Raw genomic sequence first — 12,771 nt, 5'->3', positions numbered from 1 at the left:
TTGAGATGGACCTTCCTAATGACTATATGAACACTCTGTATCTAAAGTAATAGATTCCATGAGCCATTTGATAGCCCCTGAACTGGACCATACCTTGGGGCACTTGGGACCACTGTGAAACACGTCCTCACTCGTTGGCAGAAACGACAAGAGCTGCTAGCATAGCAGGGGCTAGACAGCCATGCAGAATGTCCTACCCAACCTTCCTGCTGCGGGAAGGACGGAGCCCCACTCCCCATCCTGAACAGGGAAGAAGCACCTATTGATAGGTTACCAGAGCATTTTCACCCATTTTAAAGGTGTGCAGAGATTGGTATCTGTGGCTTCTAATGCCTTGTCTACACTACAGTTTTGTCAACGCAAATTACGCCGACAATCAAAAACCAGTATAAGTACATTGCTTGTGCACGTTCACACAACACTCCACCTGTCAGCAGAGCACGTCCACAGTTGGTGTTCTAGCACTGACAAACAGAGCAGTGCACTGTGGGTAGCTATCCCACTGTGCTACTTGCCACAGCGAGTTTCTGCCGCTAGGAATTGTGGGAAGGTGAAGTGGATCGCAGTGTATCAGAAGCGCGCGTTCAATGTCCCATGATGCAGTTTTTTCCATCCCATCTTTCCACGGGCTTCCGACTGCATTTCACAGCATTTTTCAATAACCCATTTACTGCGTGCCCACCATCTCTGTCCCACTGCTCTCCACTGTTGTTGTCACTCTTATGAATGCATCATGACTGGCCATGCAGTATTTCATGAGCACCCAATCTGAACAGGAATCAGAGGTGTGCCAGGGAAAGAAACAACACCAGGCTACTTTTGGTATTCAGAGCAGCTGCACATGGTGGACCATCGCTTTTGGACTAGCACTGAGTGGTGGGATTGCATCTTTATGCAGGTCTGGGATGATGAGCAGTGACTGCAGAACTTTAGGAAGTGGAAAGACACCTAGAACTGTGTGCAGAGCTCACCCCAGCACTGGGTGCAAAGACACCAAAATGAGAGCTGCTCTCTCAATGGAGGAGTGCATGGCAATCATTGTGTGGAAGCTGGCAACTCCAGACTACCACCAGTCAGTCGTGAATCAATTTGTAGTCGGGAAGTCCACCGTTCAGACTGCGTTAATGCAAGTGTGCAGAGCCATTAAATCACATCCTGCCACAAAAGACTGGGACTCTTGGCAATGTGTGTGAAATGGTGGATGGCTTTGCAGCATGGGATTCCTGCATGTGGTGAGGCGATAGATGGGATGCATATTCCAATTTTAACCCTGGACCATCTTGCGACGGAGTACATCAATAGAAAGGGATACTTCTCTATCGTATGGCACATCATTGTGGCTGTTTCATTGACATCAACGTGGGGTGATCCAGGAAGGTGCATGACATACGCATCTTCAGGAACGCTGGCCTTTATGAAAAGCTGCAAGCAGAGGGTTTGTTTCCAGACCAGAAGATTCCAGTGGGGGATGTTGAAATGCCCATAGTGATCTTGGGAGACCCAGCGTCCCCCTTACTCCCATGGCTCATGAAGCCTTACATGGGAAATTTGGACAGCAGCAAGGAGCGCTTCAACAATAGGCTGAGCAGGTACCAGATGACCATAGAATGTGCCTTTGGCAGATTAAAAACACGCTGGCACTGCCTTTATAGCAGATTAGCACTAAATGAGGAAAATATTCCCATGGTCATAGCAGCCTGCGGTGCACTCCCTAATATTTGTGAGGCTAAGGGTGAAAAGTTGCCTCTGGGGTGGAGCACAGAGGCAGATCACCTGGTGGCTGATTTTGAGCAGCCAGACACCAGGGCTATTAGAGGGGCACAATGGGGGGCTATTCGAATCAGGGAGGCTTTGAGGCACCATTTTGACAATGAGCTCCAGTAACGGGTCTTTCTATACAGCACTCTGCCATGATTTGTTAACTTGCTGCCTTGCATGAAAATGTTGATGATTCCTGACCATGATTTGTACTCAGCAAATGAACAAATTGCCACTGTGTATAAATTCCAGCAGCAACTACAGATGTGTAGGAGACAAATAAAGATTGGTTATCTTTCAGAGAGTATGTTTTTATTAAATACCAATTAACAACACACACAAAAGGCTTGGTGGGAAGGGAGATAACAATGAAGGGCAGTGTAGGCTCTTATAGCTGCATGTAAGTCCAGCTATCATTTTGGCATCTGTCCAAAGGAGTAGAGTGAACAGGGTACTGAGACAGGCTGGGATGCTGCAAGGAATGTGTGGGAGGAGTTTGGGGATGGCATGGAAAGTAGTTCTGTATCAGCTGCAGGGGGAGGGAGGGTGTGAGTACGTATGAATTCAGCCTGCAGCTTGATTAGAGACTTCAACATCTCAGTTTGCTCCTCCTTTCTGTACTAGTCCATCATTTTCTTTTAAAGTTTCTCTCTACGCCCCACGTTCTTGTTTTTTGGCCTCTGAGGATTGGAGCACCTCTCGAAACATGTCCTCTTTGCTCCTCCTTGGTCTCCTCCTTATCTGGCGGAGGTGCTCCGCAGGTGTGTAGGGTTCCTATGAAGGCTACATCTGCAGAAGTACAAGAAACAATAAACAGAAGCATGATTGTTAGTGCACGCACAGCATCAAATCATTATAGTAAAATGCACCTTTTTTTAAAATATGAATCAGTTTCTCACTGTCCATTGGCAAGTACACAGCTCGGCGAACACCCTGAACATGGTGAGTTCAGCCTGGGGGGAGAGCACTGAAAATGGGGCAAAGGATCTCAGTGTTTTAAAAGGGGATCACTGCAGGCGACGAGGGACAATATTGTAAATTCGGACACCATTTTCCACAGGTGGGGGTCACTGAAGCTGATATGTCACTCCTGAGAGTAAGCAAGGATGCAAGGGTGCATCTCCTGCATGCGTGTGGTGTCAGACAAGGTCCCTATGCAGCTCGCCTGTGTGCCGCTTTGGTCCCGGCACAAGTGATTGCTGAATGGCATGGGAAAGTTTTCTACAATGTGGGGAAGGAACAAGGAAGCTTTGCCAAGGAACCTTCAGCAGAGGATTGGCGAGTACCTCCAGGAAAGTTTCCTAGAGATCTCTCTGGAAGTTTCCTGTGAAATCTCAGTGTGCATTAACACACTGTTCCACCGCACTGCTTAGCTGCACAAGGGAATGTGAAGCACACAAACACAGCTAGTCTTGTACATTCCTATCCCTTCACCCTCTTCTAGAATATACAGAGCAAAGGACAGCTCTACCTCATGTAACCGAGCAGCATCAAAAGATCACTTACCAGACCTCTCCTCTCCTGCCTCATGTGCACCAGAGACGGACTGCTGGGACTGACTGGACCCCTCCAGAGTGGAAAAAAAGGTCCTGACTCACTGCACCACCAGACGACCCTGCCGTGTGCTTCATATCATCCTCCAACTCAACCTTCTCATCCACAACTTTGTCCTCGGGGTTGAGTCCGCTGTCCATGGTCTCCAGCCCTGCCAAAGTATTCACAGGGCTCTTGGTGGCGGAGGTGGGCTTGACACTGAGGATGGCGTCCAGCTCCTTATAGAAGTAGCAGGTCTTCGCCACAGCACCAGATCAATGGTTTGACTCCCTTGCCTTCCTGTACGTGTTAGAGGGCTTATTCCTTCACCCCCTCACTCCCCTGGTCCTCCTCGCATGAACAGAGAGCAACAATACCCGAAGTCCGAAGGTGCAAACAATTTGATGTTTATTGAGGTGAACTTCCAGCAAGCATGATTCCAGTTTCCTTCCTCAGTGTCCCCTTTCCCAGCTCTGACACCACAGAGCCTTGCCTGTGTCCCTGTTCCCATTCCCCCACTTAGCAAAACATGATTCCAAGTCCCCGACCCCCATTCCCTGTTCCCATTCCCCATCCTTACTTCCTGATTGACTGCAGGCTATATAGTAAAACTTGAGTTCTGCTTAGCTATACCTTAACCGATCATTTTACTGAAATGTAACTAACCAATTCTAACATATTGTAACATGATTATTTAACCAATTACATCCCACCACCTTAATTGGTTTACACCCAACAAAATTAATTATACATCAGACAGAAACAATCACAGAACCAGAGAGAGATTATACAGACAAACAATAGGGAAGTGGAGACTACAGTGATAGAACAATACAGAAATGAGGATTTCACATCCCAGTTATTGATAAGTGAGTTCTTGCCAGACAGGATGCTATCAAATGAAGTTTCCTTTTACATCTTCTAGGCTCTTCCCTTTCTCTGGAGGTGATAGGAATATCAGGACAGGATTGTATTCCTAACAGCCCAATAGCACCTTATTTCAGTGTGACTAGTTTGGAATGTGAGGATGTAACCATACACTTCTCAGCTTATGGCTGCCTCTGCTGCTCAGCCGAAGGCCTTAGCCTAAAAACAGGGCCTCAGACTGTCACAGTAAGAGAAGGCCCTTACACAGGCAGACAGTAATTTTGATTCTCTCTTTTATACCTCTGTAACTAGCTAAGTGATAAGAATACACCTACATTCTTAAAGTATAGGCCTTTGCAGACAGGCCTGAATATCGATATCCTAACAGTACGCCTGCCACAGCTCCTTTGTCTTCACATGGCACCAATGTGTGTCTCGTCTGTAGCCCTTATCCAACATGCCAGGAGAAATCTGACCATAGGTATCTAAGTTCCCATGGCTGGAGCGGAGCTGGGGCTGCACAGCCTCTTCTCCCCACAGACCCAGCAGATCCAACAACTCAGGTGTGCTTTAAGCAGGAGACTGCTTGCTTCGTGGATCTGCCATGGTCAGCTGGGAAGATGCGATGTGAGCTGTCCACACTGAGCAAACAGGAAGTGGAATTTTAAAAATTCCCGGGCCTTTAAAGGGGGAGGGACAGAAGCCTGTGTACCTGGGTGCAGGGCAGTGGAGTTCAAACTGCTGTCCAGAGCAGTCAGGATGGGCATTGTGGGACGCCTCCTGGAGGCCATTTACAGCAACATAACCAACCAGTGTCTACACTGACACTTTGTCAATGTAACTTTGCTGCAAAAAGCTCTATGCCTCTCATCACGGTGGTTTTACTTTGTCGGCAAAGCGAGAAAGTTTGTTGGCAGGAGGAGCATTGTAGTGTGTACACCTCTACTGTTTTGTCGATGACAGCTGACTTTTGTCGACAAAAACTCTGTAGTGTAGACAAGCCTAACTCTCTTACTCCCTGCCCTTGGGCTACAGTAGGGGAAGTGGCATTTGGGGGAAATTAGGAATTGGAGTGTGCATGTGATATAGTGCGAGGATTGTGTGCGTGTGATATAATGTGAGGGTGTGAGGATTGTAAATAAGTCTGTACATTTTGGCTGAAGTGTATATAATGTAGCTGAGGTGATACTGCCATGGTGACCTTATTTTTGAATGTGTGTGTTTAAATACCCATCCCTAATGTTGCATTTTATGGGGGGAGGGGAGAATCTATTTATTTTTTATAGAAACACAAAAGCATGCAGTTAAGTACTTGCTATTGCAGCAGAAACCACTATGCACTAAAGAAAAAAGAAAATCTAGAACAAGGCTGGGTTCTTTGAAAATATGCTCACTCTTACTGTCCAAAAACCTAAGAGGGATGGCATTAACCCCTTTGCTCTCTGGGTCTGATTTAATTAAATGAGCCATTGAGCAAACTCTTCCATCTTTTTTGTGGTCAGCAAAAAATAAAGACGAACCAAAAAAACCTACAGATGTATGAAACTTGAGAGGACATATCTGCCAAGACAGCTGCCAATGTTGTCACTAAAATAAGGTAACACCACACCACTTCTGGTAAGAAGAGAAGCTGGAAATCAAAAGGTCAGCTAGCAAGGTCCAAGAGATGGAAAAGTACCCACATACAAACCATATTTCACAATCTCAGATTTAGACAGATGCAGAATTCCTTCCATCATGATAATTGCTCAAGAGGGAAATGTTGGGAAAATACAGACTCTGGTGCAATCAAAACACAAGGGATCAAAAGTGGTATTAATGAAAATAAAATTGGCTGTTTAGTAAACTTACTGATATTTTCCTCCTTTCATGACTTAGGCTTCATTAAAGCGGTACCACTGATGGGCCCCCTTCTCTAAGGTGCTGAGTGACCTCAACATCCAGTTCAGTGAATGGAAGGTAAAAACACCAGGCACTTTAGAGGATTGGATCCTAAAAGAGCAGTATTTAGTAATCTGTTAAGTACTGTTTGATTTTCCATTTGTGGAAGATAATCTCCAAGATAACAGTAGGTGTTTACAGCATTTTCAATGGCAACAGTACTTGCTGATCTACATTAAACTTGTGCATGAGGACAGAAAAGTAGAGTAACCATTTAAAGAGAATTCTTTCAGCTGAGGAAAAGAGGTCCAATCGAAATTTCTTTTTAATGTCCATTACTGCTTTTTCCACTCATCTCTCAATCATCTGTGTAGTTTTAGCCCAAGAATGAATGAATACATACATACATACACACACACACGTGACGGGCTGCATCACAGAAACCCCCTTTGGGACTGCCACCTGATGTGTCGAGACTACCTCTGAGCCCATTTTTCCTGCCAGCTTGGGACTTCAGTGCCCTGCCTGGTTTGAGCCAGACATGCTAGCCTGCTACAAACACAGACCCAGGTCTGAACCACGTCCCCCAAAAGCTGCAGGATTAACTGAAAACAGCTTAAAAAGTGTTCCTGTCTCCAATACTCAGATGCCCAGCTCCCAATGGGGTCCAAACCTCAAATAAATCCATTTTACCCTGAATAAAGCTTATACAAGATAAAATCATAAATTGTTCACCCTCTATAACACTGATCGAGAGATATGCACAGCTGTTTGCCCTCCCTCCACAGGTATTAATACGTACTCTGGGTTAATTAATAAGTAAAAAGTGATTTTATTAAATACAAAAAGTAGGATTTAAGTGGTTTCAAGTAATAACAGACAGAACAAAGTGAATTACCAAGCAAAATAAAATAAAAACACGCAAGTCTAAACCTAATACAGTAAGAAAGTAATTACAGATGAAAATCTCACCCTCTGAGATGTTTTAATAAGCTTCTGTCACAGACTGGATGCCTTCCTAGTCTGGGCACAATCCTTTCCCCTGGTACAGCCCTTGTTCCAGCTCAGGTGGTAGCTAGGGGATTTCTCATGACTGCAGCCTCCTTTGTTCTGTTCCACCCTCTTATATATCTTTTGCACAAGGCGGGAATCCTTTGTCCCTCTCTGGGTTCCCACCCCTCCTTCTAAATGGAAAAGCACCAGGTTAAAGATGGATTCCAGTTCAGGTGACATGGTCACATGTCACTGCAAGACTTCAAGCCCTCGTTCCTCCCAGCCTGACTCACAGGAAGGCCTGCAAGCAAACAGAGCCATCCACAGTCAATTGTCCTGGTTGCTGGAAGCCATCTAGATTCCAAACCACCATTAATGGCCCACACTTTGTATAACTACAATAGGACCTCAGAGTTATATTTCATATTTCTAGTTTCAGATACAAGAGTGATACATTTATACAAATAGGATGACCACACTCAGTAGATTATAAGCTTTGTAATAATACCTTACAAGAAAACTTTTGCATGAAGCATATTCCAGTTACATTATATTTACACTCATTAGCATATTTTCATAAAATCATATAGAGTGCAATGTCACAATACACACACACACACACACACAGGCATGCACACATACAAATCAAACATTGGTTAATTTAAGTGGGAGTTGCATGGTCTGAATTGAGGGAATGAATAAGAATTTGATATAATTGCAGTTAAAGTTGTAACGGCGCTTCCAATCTTAGGCATGGTCTAAGCAATGAGACCAGGAATCAGACTGTCTTGTGATCTGGTCCCAGTTCTGAACATGAATAAAACACTTAACTTCCTTATTTCAACATCCCTATTTTGCAGTGGGGGAAAGCTATATATTTACATATTTATCTGCCTCATCAGGTTGTTGTGAGGATGAATTCATGAGTGTTTGTGTTGCAGATGGGGATCCTCAGATGGAAGATACTAAAGACATGAAAATTATCATCAGAAAATAGGAACATTTTTCAATTTTCAAACTGCAGCCTAATGTTTAACTACAAATGGCTGAGAAGCCTCAAAGAGTCAAGTACCTTCTTCAAATGGAAACAATCAAGTCCTTGTAATAGTAAAACTAGGGGATTTTCTGTTAGCTGCGGAAAGATACCAGCCGTGGAAAAAATTACACTCGCCAAAACAGCACTGAGACTAAACTTAACACAAGCCACAGTATAAAAAAGAAAAAGGCCTGTGTTGCTTTTGCCAACTCTTACAATTTTATTGTGAGCATATGGTGTTTGTTTTATAGCCCCAGTTCCTGGAGTTTTGTGATTATGAGAATCTCAGCTTTCATTTAGAAAAAAAAAGTTTCTAGACCTTATATTTGCAGACAAGCTTGAGAACATGAACACTGAATAGAAAAGAAACTAGAAGGAAAATAAGTGGATCCCTATTTTTTTAAAATCCCATGATTTATAAGGAAGATGCATGATTTTTTTAATACTTTTGGCAATACTTTAAGCTCTTCTTTGGGCAGAGATCATGTCTTTATACAGGTTCACAGAGCATCTTACACAATGGGCCCATGATCTTGACTGAGGCATCTGGATGCTATTGTCATATAAATAATAAATTAATACTAAAAATAATGAAAATGATATTAACTACAAAGTAGTGGCCATACTTTGAAAGCTATTAATGGTTCTACCAATATCCCCCATTATAGGTACATGAAAATCTATCTCAAACCAGTACACACTTTAAACAAATGTATAACCAATTTTAAGTACCGAAATAAATGGTCTGATTTTCAAAAGTGCTGAGCACCCTCTGATGGAATACACTCCAATGTTCACACTCTACACGCCATTGCAATAATCTTTTACAAAATATGCCTTGTGAGGTATCATTTGAAAACTAATAACTCACGGGGCCAGATTTTCAGAGGATCAGCTTCCACCAAGGCACCAAATTAAGGTGCTGTGAGAGCAGCTGGGTGCTGAATCAGACCCTTATTTAGGTGGGCTGAACTCTTGGAAGCTGAACTCTTTTGAAAGTCTGGTCCCAAATGTGGGACCACTTACAAGACTCTTTTTTTCAGTAACAAAGGAAGCAATGGTGTAGAGATCAAACTAATTCCTATTTCAGCTGTTGGGTTCTGTGTCCCTCTCCAGCTCCTGCTAAATAAACTGTGTTGTTAATCTGGAGGCTGAAGTCTTACGCCACCACCAAACAATGTACTTGGGATCTCACGGTAGCCTCAAAAAAGGGAATACGTACCCTCAAATCTGGAGAAAAGTTGTCTGTGGAGGTGGAGACAGAATCTGATGACACAACCGAAGCAGATTTTGTATGCACTGACTGGTCCGAGTGAGAGGTGGACGCACTATAAAGAGACAAATACACGTCAGACTTGTGTATTTCTGAGTCGAACTAAAGCAAAAAGCCTCAATTTCAAACATTTATATAAGAGATGTTACTGTGTTACAATGGGATTTACCGGCCTGACCATACATTTACCATGGAAGCTGGGAAAATGAAATCAGAACAAACGAAAAGTTTCTTCCATCAATTGTAACTTTGTCGCTTTGGGTTTTAGTATAACTCTCATGCACTACCACAGGCTCTTTCCCTAGAACCTCGTACACCCCTGGTGACATGCAGCACCATTTGAGAAACTATAACATCATGGCATCATCCTGTTTTTCTATATTGCCCCTCCAGTATGGCTGTGCATAAATAAAATTAGTACTGTTGCACTGTATATTCAAGCTGAAACATTCCCTTTAACCTCAACAGCTTACACTTAGCATTAGCACTCCTGAAATGCTGTGCAACTGTAGCAAAAGATCCTACCTCCAATGATACTCATAAAGGTCCCAATGCAGCAATGAACTCCGTATGGGTGGAACCTTGCGTCCACATGGAGCCCCACTGACTTCAGTGGGGCTCTGTGTAGGGAGAAAGAACTTGCACACAAAGCTTGCAGGGGCCAAACCTAGCTTCGGCCAAGGGCCAACGTCCAGCCTTAATGTCACCATCAGCTGTTGTATTAGTTGAGCATGTGACATCACATGCTGGAAACATCTAGGTGTAGGCTTTCGATAGGTCTGGAGACCTGTTAGTTATCTCACAGGGTTTTTTTTTTTCCCCCTGCTACTTGACTCTTTCACCGGTAAAACAAACAAATATCAAATTACAAAAAACATTCAATTTCCCTGCTTTCAAGTCTGGGGAAAGCCTACACAGGTGACATTTAAAAAAAAGCGAGGGATTACTACAGCAAATGTGGCTCTGGCTAGGAGTAAATACTTTGGCTACAAGGATAAAAATGCAATGGTAACTTTTTATCCTACCACTAGGTGATGAATAATTATTTTCATTTGTAGTTTCAGAAATGGACTCAAGAATAAATTATTTAAAATAAGAACTTGAGACGAACAATTCAGTGTGGTTTATTTACTGTACACCATTGGACTGCCAATCACTTCATTTCCAAACTACTTAGTTCTGGGAATTAATATACACTAAGGCAATGCTGTATTTTGGATGTTATCATAGAATCACTTGTACATCCAGTGCTTCACAGACAATAAATGAAGCAAAGTCCTGGAAAAAAAATAATGTAAAGCCCAATCCCACAACACTCCCTCACTTAGGCATGGCCTTACTTGTGCAAGGCCTTGTCTACACAGCATGCACTGATTTGCTTATACCAGTTTAGTTAAACCAGTGCAAACCCCTTGATGGACCCTCTTAAATCAGTTTAAGCCTGGTTTATATCAGTTTGGCTTGCGCCTTCCAAGTATCCACCCAGGGATTTACAAAGGTTTAACATAAAAAAAATAATAATCAGACCTTTAGTTCATCTGGTGCGACTTTGTGTGTGGACAAATCCCGAGCAAAGGTTCACAGGATCAGGTCTTTAGACAGACATCAGCTCACTGGCACTGTACGCACCTGGGGCACACAATGCTACCTCTTCTAACCCTCTTCTCTCACCACCTATGCAGACTCCTCCCCATCAGCATCAACATTTCAGTTATGGGAGTCATCCCATAAAGTGTCACTTATATGCAAAAGTCCCCATCATTAATATCACTTCCACTTCTCCTTTCTTCAATTCCTTGCATCTGAGTCCAGACCTGTATGGCAGGGGCCAGATTCTCCACTGCCTTGCATTGTGTGTCCACTGATCCAAAGTGTAAGTAAAAAGCTACCAAATCTGGCTGGTAGAGTTTTAGGCTCATTTTGCACAGGGAGAAATGACTACCTAAGGGACAAGGCAGTGGACATTCAGTAAGAGCATTTCGTATTTGTTGATCATGCTTAGTCCCAAATGGTTTTTAATGCAGGTAAATGTTTGCACATTCTAAGCGAAATTTTCAAAAGTGCCAATCTATCATTGGCCTAACATCAGTGACAGCAGAGCTAGGCCAACTTTTGAAAGACCTACCCTGCATACACAGCAAACAACACTTATGACATAGCTGGATTAGGCAGCTCTGAAGAGTATACACAGGTTGCATGTGTTTGGCTCAGTGCCTCTATTCACCTCATCAATCATTAATACTAAACTGAAATGAAGCTAAGGAACAAACACTGACTTAACAAAGAACTTAAACTCAGTTGGCTCATGACATTCTTCCTCCTATCAATATTAGTCAGGTTTGTGTTGACATGGCTCCACTGAGCAAACTAATTAACCGGATGTCCCTTTACACACCACATTTATTACCTTCAGTGGGTTAGCTAATCTGGAGTTCTCCTATGTGAAAAAAAACTGAAGCCATGTGGCCTAATACTCCTTGAAAGGAAAGATAGTTTTGCAGCTAACACAGACCAGGAATGAGAAGAACTGAGATGTTCTTAAGGTCTGCCAGAGACATTGTGTGAGATTTGGACAAATTATTTAACCTCTCTGTGTTGTCGTCTCTCCAGCGTATCAAAGCCTTTGCCACCAGGGCCGGCTCCAGACCCCAGCGTGCCAAGCGCACGCTTGGGGCGGCGTCCTGCGGGAGGGCGGCAGGCGGCTCCAGTGGACCTCCCGCAGATGTGCCTGCGGAGGGTCCGCTGGTCCTGCGGCTCCGGTGGAGCATCCGCAGGCGTGCCTGCGGGAGGTCCACCGGAGCCGCGGGACCGACGACTGCCAGAACGCCCCCTGCGGCGTGCCACCCTGCTTGGGGCGGCGCAAATCCTAGAGCCGCCCCTGTTTGCCACCCTGAGATTAGACCACTATACAGCACTCTGCTTGGGCTCATTCAGAAGCTGCGCTTAGGCTGAAAATTGGCAAATTGCCTATCAGAGACGGATTTCCAATTAGGTACATTAGGCATGTGCCTAGGGTCACCAGCATTTTAGGGGTGCCTAAAAGTCAATACATACAGCTCCCCTGCGGGCAGCCAGGTTCCTGGCACGGGTTGGTGGCTGCCCAGCATGTGGGGCTGGAGCAGGATGAGCGTCCAAGTCAGCCTGGGGGCGCCGTGAGCCGCGGACGGTCGGGGCAGCTACTGAAAGAGCTGGGAGCATCCCAGCCCTTTCCCAATCTCGCCCGTCCGCTGCCCCTGCCCCATGCTGGCCAGCACCCCGTTCACCTGCACAGGCAGACCGGGCCGCGATAGGGATGGAAGACACACAGGGACCATTCGCCTTGTGGAGAGGTACAGTCCCCCCTTGCATCTTGCCTGGGACAGGTGGGCTGCGCCCCAGCTCAGGCAGGGAGCACCATGCATGGCAGAGGGTCTTGTGCCTTCCTGGGGAG

At 44.6% G+C, this 12,771-nt stretch overlaps 1 protein-coding gene across 4 annotated transcripts in view; it reads right to left on the bottom strand.

Annotated features, from left to right (window-relative positions):
* The window catches only part of MTMR2 (myotubularin related protein 2), a 76,239-nt gene that overhangs the window by 40,828 nt on the left and 22,640 nt on the right, over window positions 1–12,771 (bottom strand). For 2 of the 4 annotated variants that reach the window (XM_045019546.1, XM_045019555.1), the window contains exon 2: window positions 9,291–9,396. In XM_045019546.1, the coding sequence (XP_044875481.1) occupies window positions 9,291–9,396 (106 nt within the window). Of the gene's footprint in view, window positions 1–6,009; window positions 6,093–7,914; window positions 7,936–9,290; window positions 9,397–12,771 lie in introns of those variants that run through there. The other 2 variants (XM_045019560.1, XM_045019564.1) reach the window with 2 other exon arrangements.

This window comes from Mauremys mutica, chromosome 1, assembly GCF_020497125.1.
Source record: "Mauremys mutica isolate MM-2020 ecotype Southern chromosome 1, ASM2049712v1, whole genome shotgun sequence".
In the NCBI taxonomy this organism is placed as follows: Eukaryota; Metazoa; Chordata; order Testudines; family Geoemydidae; genus Mauremys; species Mauremys mutica.
The sequence above is the reverse complement of the archived record's forward strand: the minus strand, read 5'-3'. Positions and strand labels throughout refer to the sequence as shown.